The following is a 12,554-nucleotide window of genomic DNA, read 5'->3' as shown; positions in this document are numbered from 1 at the left end:
CACACGCACTCAGCAGCGACATCCCGTACAACAAGGCCGCAAATGACAGGCCTGATTCCCCAACAAAGAAAAGCCACACTTTCCTCGCCCCTTTGTTTCCAGTTTTTTAACTAACGCACCCCGCAAGCGGTGCCGTGAGGGGCGGAGAGAACGAATGTGAGAGCGCGACCAGGGCTGGTGTAAGCCTCTCCCCGCCCCTTTCCACTTGGGGCTACTTAAGCAGAAGGCCGAAGGCATCGTGATTTCACTCATCGGGGACTTCAAAGAGCTGCCTATACTGTCCGCAGTTTTTCTCAAAAAATTTCATATTACTTTTGTTTTAAAAGCCTCATTTTTTGGTGTGTGGGCGCAGCCTCGGCTTCGGTGAATGATGGTAGGTGGAGGGAAGAGAAAGGGGCGCCGTCCTGGGACAGTGGGTACTGGGGTGCTGGGAGGTAATGGGGGGCGCTTCAACGCGGAGCCGCCGGGGCTGGGTGATGTAGTGCCTTGGTCCTTTCCAACCCAGCTGATTCTGTGATTCTTTTTGGTGGTTTTTGGGGTGAGGAATGGGGCTCTCTACAGCCGGGGTAGTGTCGCCTTAGAGCTGTAACAGGGCTGAGCCCCTGAGGGCTACTAGCATTTAAAACTTCTTGAAGGTTTTAAAATCTTACGAGATGAGGGGTTAAGGTTATGGAGGAAATGCCGCGAGTGAAAAACCACGGAGTTGTGCGAGGGAAGGGGGGGGGTCGCAGCCCTCGGCCTTACGGTTCTGGCGAGGGCTTGGCGATGGACCGCACTTCACACCCATGAGCGGCCATTTTATGGCGGCGCCGCCGCCATATGGACTCCGCCGCTCGCTGCCGCGGTGCCGCCGCCCTGCGCACGGCCAGGCGGGACGTCCCTTCGCCTGTTCCCGGGTGGCGTACCCCGCCGCGCTTAGGGTCTGAACAGCTTCCATTGCCCTCAGAGAGGAGCTGAGGAGTGCGAAACCTCCTTCCTTGCGCCATGTCGGCGCTGGGCAGGCGAGGTGCGAGGGCGTAAAATGGCGGCGGCGGCACCCCGTGCCCCGCTCGCGCGAGGTTCCCCGTTTCGGTTTCCCTCAGCCGCCAGAAACAAAATCCTCCCTCGCCCACTGCGCTGCGGGCGCCGTGCGGGCAGCGGGAGCGCGCACCGACAGCCCGCTTCCTATTTGTTCTTAGTGTTTTGGGTTATTTTAAATTTGAAAAACGAGACTTGCGACTGAAGCGTAGACGCTTCAAACAGTATACGAGTAAAGTGTTCTTTTGTACAAAAAGCCCCCAAACCACCAACAAAAAAACACACCCCCAACTCTCTCTCTTTTTCTTTTTTTTAAAAAACCTCTTTAGTATCAGCTGTTAGCGTGCAGTGCTGGGCTGAGGGCTCCACTTAGTGCCCATCGGGAAGGCTGCGGTGGGAGCCATGTTCTTCTCTCAGGTGGCGGCGCTGTCATGGAAACTGCGCAGCGGGACATGAATGATAGGGTTTAAATGTTAAAATTAAGAAAAAAAAAGGAAAGGAAGTGTAATGCTAACTTTAAACAAAGAGCATGTTGAGGCCAGCGAGAAGCCTGAGAAACTGGGGGCTTGTGCTTTTGTGGCCAGAAGAAAAGTTTTCCGCTGCTAGATGAGCATTAAATTGAGCGATGTTTGCAACCCATTTGAGCAGGTAGGTATTTCTACCACCTGGCCCCAACGATAGTCCATTTTCACCTTTTCTTTTGCCAAAAGACAACTGTAATGAGGAGGTTAATCCAGTTGCCAGGCATCAACTTAAACTTCATGCTTGCTGGAATAATGCAGAGAGCAAACTGACTAATTTTACCTTGTGATAAGAAAAGGAAAAAGATTTGTTAATTCCAGTAAGCTGAAATTTATTTTTGAATTGGCAAAAGTTCTGCATCGTAGTACTGAAGTCTTGAAAATTAGCTTTAAAGGAAGATTGTGTTTCTTGTGTTCATACTGTGAGGCTCTCACCACTGTGCATTTTTCATCTCTTTTTCAAGTTCTAAGAAACACTTGCATTAACAACTATTAAAGCTTATTTTTGATGCTTACCAAATTGCCAGAATGTCTAAGTAACCTGTTTATTCTTTCTTTCAGCTATTTAATGTGTAAAAGGGTTAAATAAGTGTATTATCCTTGAAGGTTCTGTTCTGCATCATTAGTGTGAGACACAAATGCTCATCTTCCACCGTAGCCAAGGGTCTGTATGACAGGTGTACCAGCAGTATCTGTGCACCAGCCTGCTTCCTTGTGCTGGTTCTGGTGCTTGCTGAGTGGGTGCTTCTGCTGAGAGCTGTTTCCCATTCTAGGCTGCCAGAGAATTTGCACAGCAAAGTGAATACTGCTTCTATGTTGGTTTGCTGGAACAGATCTAGAAAGAAAGAAAAGCAGAAGCCAACAGTTATGTCAGCTTGAGGTTGCAGTTCAAATGCCCTTTTAGCTGGGTAGGCAGCCAAAGAAATGGTCTTCTCACTTTTTGTTTAATTTTTGTCCTTGATGTCTATGCAATGTCTCTAGGAAGCTGCAGGCATTCTGGTATCTTAAAGTGTAATAGGTTGACTGTAATAAGTATTTCTGTTGATATTTTTCAGTCTGTAAATGTGGAGACCCAGTGTGCAAGTGCCTCAGAGAGTAGCACCTATTCATCAACAGTCAGTCAAGGTTATGTTTTACCAGAAGGAAAAATCATGCCAAACACAGTCTTCGTTGGTGGAATTGATTTAAGGGTATTTATATATTCATATACTTTTAATTGTTTAAGATATGTACTTCAGTGGGAAGAAAATGGAAATTTAACTCTGGGTTTGTGGGGGGCTTTTTTGTGTAGTGGTGGTGGGGTTTGTTTGGTTTTTTTTTCATGTGTGCATTTTGCCAGTCTTAAGGTATTGAAAAGCCATGGGAGAATTTTGGAACAGATGTGCCAAAACAAACCTTTAGTTCTTAAGCTAGTAGGAGATGGGCTTAAGAAGATGGTACTGTTTGCTTTAAGTCAGTTCTAAGCAGTTGAATGTGTTCAAAGAAGTTCAAGACTTCGTTTTCTTTTAGATGAAAGAGGCAGAAATTCGGACTGTCTTTGAACAATACGGTACTGTGAAAGAGGTGAAAGTAATCACTGACAGAACTGGTGTCTCGAAAGGGTGAGTACAACATGAGTGGTTGTTTTAAATTGCTGCTTATGCATAATTCTGTCATAGGTAATATGAGCAGATACTTAGCAACACACTTGACATGCTTAAGCCGTAGTGCTAGCTGTAGTTTTCTGTTTTGGTGAATTAACACTGTTAAACTAGAAGATCTGTATTGCCCCTAACTAAGTCTGTGTAATCTTACAAAGAACAGCCTGATTTTTCTGGCTTCAGTCTATCTGTTCAGGGAAAAGACGGTTACTACCCCTTAACCAATGGAAGCAAAGCTTTAAACTTAAGTCACGCTCATGCAGACAATTCTTCTGCAGGGCTTTTCTGATGGTGAGAGTAGTTAAAAATTTAAAGATAGTTCAGGATGGTTAAGAGAATCAAGATGGTTTATTCAGAGCAATGGGACTGCACTCTTCTGACACTTGGTGATAAGTTCTAGAGTAAAACAATCCAAACTCATGTGGGTAAAGAGTGAAACTGAGTATGTGAACGAAGTTCAAACAAGGGAAATTCCTGTTGGGTATACAGAAAAAAATCTGGATTATTGTGGTGAAACCCTTAAATAAGGAAATGTAGGACCTTAGCCTATTGAATTCTGGGGAAGCTATCCCAGTTTTGAGGTTATCTCTGCTTCAAGGAGGAGACTACACCCTCTGGGGTTTTCTCCAGCCCAGTTTTTTCTAAGATTCTATGCATAGATCTGAAGAAGTCACATTTTTTTAGGCATATGTAGTGTTGCATGAGCTGGAAATAAATTTTATTTGCTCATATTCATTGGTAGTCCTTACAGTGAATCCTGATGTGCAATTACTCAGTGCACATTCTGAATATTGATAATGAATTGACTGACTTGATTAATTGGACACAATTTTTAATACAGTAAACTAGAGAGGCAGTGAAATAAAGAGAAAAACCTCTTCAAGGATTGCTTCCCCCACTGGTGTCACTGTTCCTGTAATTCCTGCTTTTGTCCAGACCCCTGTAGTAAATACAGAATTTGATGATAATTCAGATCTTAATTTTTTTACCTTTCTGCGTTATTAATACCAACAGCAGTACTCATTTTAAGAAGTTGAAATGGAAAAATAGTCTTTATTTGTATTTCAAATTAGTCTAGAATCTGTCATTCACTTTCTTTCACCTGGCCCAGTAGTAGGTGCTGCTAGTTAGCAGTGAATACTTTCTCAGGCTGAGTCATAAACTAATGTCCTACTTGATGTGCAGTATAACATACCTGGCATATATGTTGTTAACTGGTCTATTTCTAACAATCAAATCAAACTCTGATCACTGAATAGCCTGTTTCTCCTTTTTAGGTATGGATTTGTGTCTTTCCTGGAGAATGTGGATGTTCAAAAAATAGTAGAAGTAAGCTCTTTTGCTAAATTATTTGAAGTTGATTTATGAAGGCTAGAGACAGGTTCAAGGGAAGTCAACTTATGTAGACTAAGTTAGAACTAGGAAAGTCTAGGGCAGCCGAAAAAGTAAACTTGATAAACTATCTGCCGGTGGTACTATCTTTATATATTTACTTAAGTAAGAAACAAAATTAGTGTTAGCCTTGGTGTGTTTGGCTGCTTGCTTTTTGTAGTGGATGATTGTCATAGAATCCTTGTCCTTATGTCAGATACACAGGCCTTTTATTATTGGAAATAGCATTCTCACGGAAGACAGTTTTTTACTTGACATTTCAGCAGTTGCGGTATGTTTCTCTTGCACTATTTGTACCTTTTGGTGCTACTTGGAGTGCAGGTATTTTTTAAGCCTCTTGGACTGTGCTGCAGCTGTTCATGTGTTATAAATTTTCCTGTAGTTAACACAGGAGATAAGGGGTAGAACTGTTACAGCCCTTCTGCTCTTACAGTTCATTATCAGAGAAATTTTAAATCTCGGTGCTTGCAGCCAAATCAGCTACTTGGTTCTGATAGACTTCAGTAGGTCTCAAACCATGGACAGAGTTTTTTGTTTTCCCTCTTCCTCCCCACATTGAGTACAGTAACTGTGAAAATAAATGTATTGAAATACTTCCCTCTGAAGCAGCCATTTCCTTTAGTATAGGTGGACAGTTTCTAACACGTTACGTGAAGCCTGTCAGGAAGTTGGTGGGAACGAAGGAAGTGGCAATGTGAATAGGGAACCTGGACTGTGGTCACTCTATATTAATATTCTCACTGAGGCAAGAATAATTAAAATTTGTATGTATAAAACCACAGGGCTGACAGTCACTAATATGTAGTTGCAAGCTACTAGTAGTGCATGTTGCTATTAAGGCAAGTAATACGAAACAAGTATGGAGGCAGTGAGTAGGCAAATAAGAGTGCTGAGGGCACTGCAGGAGGATAAAATACGTACGGTGTTAAGAAGGAGAGGAGAATCAAGGCTGTTGCACCCGGAGGTGAGTTGATGGTACTGTGGTGTAGAAGCAGAGTCCAGTCTCATTAAAATCCCACAAACCAGTCACCTCGCTGACTCCTTACAGAGAATTAACTGTCTTTCAGACACAAATCAACTTCCATGGCAAAAAGCTGAAACTGGGGCCAGCGATTAGGAAGCAACAAAACCTGAGTAAGTATATCTAAATAAAATAGTTTATATAGCAAATATGTATTAACAGTTTTTTTTCTTAATTATACATCAGTATTTTTGCAGATACATACTGCACCAGATAAAGAGTATGTTACAATTAAACCTTGGTTCTGACTTCTGTGACCTCACTTGTATAAATGATGTACAACTGTGATAATAAAACTTGGGTTGGTAGCACAATATAATATGGTTAATGTTGAGTTAAATTTAAAAGTCAAAAGTCAAGATTTTTTTCAGCTTTATTTCAGATTCCTGATGAAATACATGTGAAAAGGCCTTAATACTATCTTTTCTTTGCTTCAGAACAAGCTTCTTCCGTCCATCCCAGACCGTTTGTCCTTGGTCCTTCTCCGCCACAGTTCCATAATGTATGGAGTGGTCAGAATACAGAGACGTATTTTCAGCCTCCACCTGTAATGAGCCCAGTACCACCATATGTTCAGGTAAGGCTGTTCATGTTACTGATTTTGAATCATTACATATTTTTGAAGGTGCAGTCTGATCAGATTCCAATCTGATTTGCCTACTTGTTTTCATATTATCTTCCTGAGTAAGAAGCACACGACTTCAAACCACTTCAAAAGAATGCTGCCAGCAACCTTGAAAAATTGCTTGTGTTGTGATCTCTTTATAGAGGAAAATACCTTCTAAGAATGAGAACTGTTGAAGGTGGAGCTAAGATTGAATTATTTAACAGTTCTTAAGTGATCTTGTTTGTTGTTGATGTACTTAACAAATCAAATCTGTCCAGATTTTTAATGTATTGCTGTCCTGCCTCAGAATAAACTACAAGCTTCAAAATGTATTTTTGTAAACAAGTATGGAGCCAGAAGTTGTCTCTGGTACTCTTCTCTCCTCCTAGCCAAGCAGATTCTTGGTTTTGAACTGCTGTTGTGTCTTAAGAACAGCAGATGCTGTTTTACTGCATCTGCTGCTAATAGCTGTGACCAGTACAGTATTGCCTGCAGGGCATCACTGTATTGATACTTTGGATAAGGTGTAGGTAGAGTGAGTTCTGTACTGTGAACAGACCAGATTAGACTCTTACTGCATTAGCCTGTGTATTGTGGCAATGCAACAGGGCAGTATTAATTACCAACTGATTCTGCTTTCTATATTTTAAGCAAGTGAAGAAGAGCAAACAGCAGTGACTCACAGAAATAAGGCAGAGAGCTTGACAATAGTATTCTTGCTGATCCTCTTAAGCGTAGGAAGAAAAATACTCACTTAAATGCTGGAATGTGCCTTTAACTATTTTCTGAAGAAAGGTTCCAGGTTAATGTTGTGTCAGAGTAGTTACAGGGAAGAAATACTGTAAAATGTCTGAACTGGAGTATTGAGCTTCCCTTTGGCACCTAGAAACTGATCTTCAGGCTGTATCCGTTATTGTATAGTAGTTAGTCTGCTTCAGGTCTACTACAGAAAGTTTATGGCATAACTTCTGAAATGACTTAAAAGATCAGCTACAAGCAGATAATGGGATTTTTAGATGTGTAAGACACTTTAGAATCCCACTTTCTAGAGATTATTAGTGCCTGAAGTGCTGAAGCCAAGCCCCATGGGAAATCTGTAAGGATCTCTTTAAGTAGTGAGCCTAGTCTGAACAGGAACTGAAGTAACAGTATAACCACATACTTCTGAAAACGTGCTTCTAGCTAATACCTCTACAAATAAAAGTACTTTTATCTTGCTTCAAACTTGCAGTTTTAAAAACAAAGCTTTATTTGCAGCCGTATCCATACAGTTCATCACCAACTGTACTGCTAAAGCAGCAAGTTCCCATAGGATATCAACCGGCTTATAACTATCAGGTATGTATGTAAAGCTTTAGTAGCAGCAGAAAGGCTATTTGATACCTGACAAAACTGTAATGAAATGTTAACCGAAGTCTGATCTTTCTGTGAATTCTGTTTTCCTTCAGCTCTTCCTTTGCAGATATTAAAACAAAACCTAGTGATATATTTATTCTAATGAGATGGAAACTGTTGAATACCTTAGTATATGCTTTGTTTTTTTTTAATAAAATATAGTTTTTGTTTCCTTAAATATACAGTGATAAATCAATTTCCAAATTAGGAAAAAAGTACATGGATTAGTAGTACTTCTTCTTGTGGGAAGGAGCTTTGTGTTTGTACATGCCGTAGTATGGGTAGCTGGTGTTAGGTTACTTAAGAGTCTTAGCAGACTATACAAATGTGGGGTGTATATAGGGGGGACGCACTCTGGCACTCTAAAAACATCAGAGAAGGCACTTACTGATAGTGGGTTTTGAACTCAGAATTAAGACATGTGGGTAAGTCCTGTTACTAAAATTCAACTAGAAGTTTAGTAACTGGAAGCAGCTAGAGGTTTGAGATTGTTTTCAGTGTGGCTGCTGTGATTTCCCTTATTTTTCCCTACTATTTAGAAATCCTATTTCTTTTTTTTTTTTTAACTTGGAATGAGAAGAGGAAGGAGACAGTTGAATAACATAAGCAATTTTGTTACTTGTCTGTGTTGGAAATTAATGAATTAAAACTGGTTCTTGTCCAATATTTGTTTAAGGGTCAACCACAGTGGGTTGCTGGGGAGCAAAGAAGTTATGTTATGCCTCCTGGTCTGGTGAGTCTACAAAGTTAAACTTCTGAAACTGTCTTCTCAATTAGCACATGGTTTTTACTGTTTGATACTTAAAAAAAAATCAAAGTATTTGTTGTCTGGATCTGTATGTAATCAGATCTATAAAAATATTGCTGACAAGAGCATGTAATTGTTTAGGATTTCTACTGAAGTGGTGCCTGTTTGAGTTACCAGATGGAACAGACCTAGCTGTTTTATGGCATTACTCTGTACATTCTGATCACAGAACTCTGGAATTTTAACATGAATGGAATTGGTCTTTTCAGGAAGTCAAAGGAAAAATAAGTGGTGACCTGATGGACAACGTGTTTTTAAATTTAAAAAGTTTCAATGTTCTTTGCAAATACTGATTTATTTTTGGCTCCTTTCAACAGGTTTTAAAAATAATTTCCCAGGCTGCTACAAACTGTAGATGGTGCTGCTGGCTTCTAAAGAAATTACTTGTGCTCTCTATGACTTTATACAAGTGACATCTATGAGAGAGAGGAAAAATACTGTGTATTTCTTTAGCAGTGTTGGAACTTAAGTTGCTTCTTGGGGCATTTTTGTGTTCTTTAGGTATAATCTTGTGGTTATTGAGTGCAGTTTCAATTAAGTGTTTAAAAGCTGTAATACATAATTTTATTTTGAATGATACTCTCTTTTTCTGAAAGTTTTCAGAAGTCGCTGAAATACTGATTACCCTGTTGGCTTGAAGTAGTTTTTGTTCAGTAACATCCATGAGTTGTATGACAGTATGTCACTTAATAATTAAATGGCAGCAGGTCAAAGGTCTTTAGAGTAGGAGTGCGTAGGGCTTTCTTTATTAGGTGTTTTAAGCTTGATTATATGAGCGACAACTCTTCTTGAACTGTCTCTGTTAGCAACTGAAAGTACCATTAGTAACTGCCTTAATAAAACAGATCAGGATACAGCATTTCCCCCACTCAGGACACTTCTGGCAGAAGTGTGAAGATATAGTTGGCACAGCTTTACAGATAGATAGATGAGGATCAGTGAGAACATAACTGTGCATGCAGTGTTAATGAAGTATTCCAATATTTATAAAACTATACAGGTTTATACATCAGTAAACCATCACTCTGAGGATCCGGGATTTATACAGACGGAATGTGCTGTTCCTGAGCCCATGCACTTGCCTGCTAACAGCCCACAAAAGGTAAGGTCTTTCTCAAAACTTTAATGTTCTTTACCATAGATCCTATTCCCAGAAATTTGCACATTAAGATTATGTGGCTTGGGTCAAGGGCCTCTGACAGGTATCCTAGGAATTTAGGTTACAGTTGCCACTTTTAGCCAGTTGCTCAGTCCTGTGTATCTGATTGGTGTGTACAACTTCAGAAGTCTTATGTTTCCTTTAAACTATTAGTGCTTGTCTGCAATGCTGAGGCCTGTATAAAATGTGTGATCTACTTGATTAAGTATACTAATGTTTTTAAGTGACAGAACTTTACCTGTCACCTTTACTTTAATCTGTATTAATTTTAGGGAAAATTACAGGTACTAAAAAAGCATATTAGATAGCACTACCTGCTGTTTTAGATTTATTTTAAGCTTCAAACATCTCTGTTGGTAGTGGTTACTTCCTTTTTCACTGTTTTGTGGAAGGTGACCTCAGTTTAGCCAATAGTTGGCTCTGAATTCAGTTTTCTAAAAGAGACTTTGTTTTTCAGCTGCCAGCCAGCCTATTCCACTGAGGGGAGATAATGTAACACTAAAGGGGGATAATGAGTTACCAATATTAAAAGTTAGAGGGGGGGAAAAAATGACAAATACTTCAGGGAACATAAGGCATTTGAGAACAATACTGAATGCCAAGTGAACCACACCAGCATTGCTAGGTAGTAGTGCCCTAACTAAGAAAATCAGTATTGATGCATCTATAACTGTATTTCAGAAGTCTGTGGACAGGGGCATGCAAACAGTAGTGTCCTGTCTGTCTAATCCTGAGAACCAGCTGAGGAATGACTCTCTATCACAAGACGACAACATAAAGGTATGTAGTGCAAGCAAAAAGAAATCTTAAAACACAGCTCACCTTCGATTTGTTCACCTACAGGATACAATAAAGATGAAGGCATTAATATCTGGAATGCCATTTGAATTTTTTCCTTCCTTGTACGTGCTTGACTCTCAATTGCTTAATGCTGGAAAGAAATGCTGAGATTGGATTCAGTGGCTTTAATCAAGATGGCATGAATTGCTGAACATTGCTAATGGACAATCAAGAGCATAAGTCTGGGTAGTCATTTCTTAAAGACAAATGGCTGAAAGCAGTGGGTTACTATGTGGTTTGGACAGAGGATGTTGCGTTACAAGCCTTGATAGTCTGTTAGTTATGTACCACTGTAGATGGTGGCTAGTTGTGCTTTGTCTCTGCTTTAACCAATAAATTGTAGTTCAGGTTGGTAGCTGGTCTTCTGAAACGGGAATACAGAGGCTGTATTTATCAGTTTTGTAGAGGGGGAATAAACTACAGAGTATCTTGATATAGTTTTCATGAAACTTCAGTTACCTTATTCTGATCATTATCTGATTTTTTTTTTTCCCCGTCCTGTCTTCTGTCCGATCCCAGGAGAGCAAAGTGTATCATTTCCGAAAAGGAAGGACAGGATTCAAAAGTGTTTGATGAATGAAGACTTAAAAGTATCTAAATTAATTAAGTCGATGTTACTACAGTTCAGCAATACTTTCAGCATAACATTTCTCAGAGTTGCTTCAAGTTAAGTTTGTGTTCATGTTCGACCTGTTTTGATACAGTTCCTGCTTGGGTAATTTGAAGTTTAAAGTTGTAAGAGTTGACAAACTTCGGTTACATTGTTTGCATGCTTCCCCAGTTTGTTTGCTGCATGTGGATTTTCTTCTGAGTTTTAACGTACACTTTGCATATTACCAGGTTTGCTTTAACCACAATTTGACTCACCCTGACCAGTTAATTTTTACAGTTTAGAAATGGAAATAGTTATTTGCCCAAGAGATTGTATTTTAAAACTGAACTCTTAAATCAGGGCAAAAGAAGATGTAACTGAGCTGAAGCCCTTCTTAAGTCCTAGTTGCCTTTAGACAACATAATCAATGTGATTATGTTCATTACTGACACTTTATGTACCTGCAGTCTTGAGCATCACTATTGTTTTTGGGTAAGTAATGAAGAGAATCCTGACATTTCTGTATGTAACTTAAGATGCAAGAATGTAATTATCTGTATTGGCTACTCAGTAGAGTATGATTTTTTTAATTAAAAAATCCTAAAAATATCTGTATGTTAAAATTCTGAGAAAATACTGCATTTAAAATATGCTTTTGTTATGTGATGCAAACTGTTAATCAAAGGCTAGCTGTAAGACTATTTTAATAATCATGTATATTTTAGTTGTGTATTTTGAAACAATGAAATAAATTTTTATTTTGCCTTGGCTACCTAAATTTCTGGTGACAAATCTAACTAATAATTTGGTAAAGCTATTAAAACCTTAATACCCTGTACACGAATGTCCAAGGACTACTTCTCAGGAGTGTTTTGGATAAATTTAATTAAAAGGGGGTGGGGGACAATGTCAGTTTACTGGTAAAGATAATTTTTTCTTTGCAAATGCAGATGTATTTTGACTTGATGTTCTAGTTGGTTTGGTTGCCCTGGGCTGTATTTAAAGCTTTATGCTGGAGCTATAAGAAAACACAGAAATGCGTATGTGTAGCTCTCATTGAAGAATCTCAACAGCAAAAGAAGACATAAACCTGAAGATACCTGCACAGAATGCACCTTTTCTGTTTATTTGACCAAGTTTTACTCCCAGGGCCATCTGGTGAGTGAGTTAATGGTTCAGTGTGTGTGAAATGGTGGTGCTAGATACGAACTATTCTTACAGGAATGCTGAGAAGGCTTATCACAGGGAAATGCATAGCCAAGGCCTTACAAGTGCCGTTTATTTTCTCTTCCATTACATCATGTTGTGCTGGTTTTGTTAGCCACACCCTTAGGGAATTGAATTTTTTTTTTTAAATTCCCATCTTGGAATTGTACCTTTTGGAGCATATGCCAGTAAAAGTAACAAGCTATAACTGAGAACATGCATTTATAATGTTGTTTTGAAGTACCCTGTAAATATAGCACAAAAACAGTAGGTAAATCTCTTTTGTGTTGCATTCTGAAAGTTGAAACATCTGTTTAATGTGTGTGTGGCTGAGGGCATTTCTAAAATGGGTGCAT

At 39.5% G+C, this 12,554-nt stretch overlaps 1 protein-coding gene across 4 annotated transcripts; it reads left to right on the top strand.

The window, feature by feature from the left end:
- Window positions 1–257: 257 nt before the first annotated feature.
- On the top strand, window positions 258–11,770 carry DAZL (deleted in azoospermia like). 4 transcript variants are annotated; one of them, XM_027675348.1, is made up of 11 exons: window positions 258–373; window positions 2,594–2,728; window positions 3,048–3,139; window positions 4,456–4,507; window positions 5,638–5,704; window positions 6,029–6,168; window positions 7,456–7,536; window positions 8,270–8,326; window positions 9,402–9,503; window positions 10,245–10,340; window positions 10,920–11,770. In XM_027675348.1, exons 1-11 carry the CDS (start codon window positions 368–370, stop codon window positions 10,971–10,973), a joined length of 882 nt encoding a protein of 293 aa, XP_027531149.1. In that variant the 5' UTR covers window positions 258–367; the 3' UTR covers window positions 10,974–11,770. The 4 variants fall into 4 exon arrangements, with proteins under 4 accessions (XP_027531149.1, XP_027531148.1, XP_027531150.1 ...); XM_027675347.1 differs by having other exon boundaries at window positions 10,242–10,340; XM_027675349.1 differs by lacking the exon at window positions 258–373 and adding an exon at window positions 1,126–1,249 and having other exon boundaries at window positions 10,242–10,340.
- The last annotated feature ends 784 nt before the right edge of the window (window positions 11,771–12,554 follow it).

This window comes from Neopelma chrysocephalum, unplaced genomic scaffold, assembly GCF_003984885.1.
Source record: "Neopelma chrysocephalum unplaced genomic scaffold, ASM398488v2 Primary Assembly neopelma1_26, whole genome shotgun sequence".
Classification (NCBI taxonomy): domain Eukaryota; kingdom Metazoa; phylum Chordata; class Aves; order Passeriformes; family Pipridae; genus Neopelma; species Neopelma chrysocephalum.
Note: the sequence above shows the minus strand (reverse complement) of the source record. Positions and strands in the feature narration are given on the sequence as shown.

What these genes read in the sequence shown, in the direction of transcription:
- DAZL (XM_027675347.1), top strand. An exon ending in AACCGGCTTATAACTATCAG is followed by an intron (nt 7,537 to 8,269) that starts GTATGTATGTAA and finishes TATTTGTTTAAG; the next exon opens with GGTCAACCACAGTGGGTTGC. An exon ending in ATGTTATGCCTCCTGGTCTG is followed by an intron (nt 8,327 to 9,401) that starts GTGAGTCTACAA and finishes AAAACTATACAG; the next exon opens with GTTTATACATCAGTAAACCA.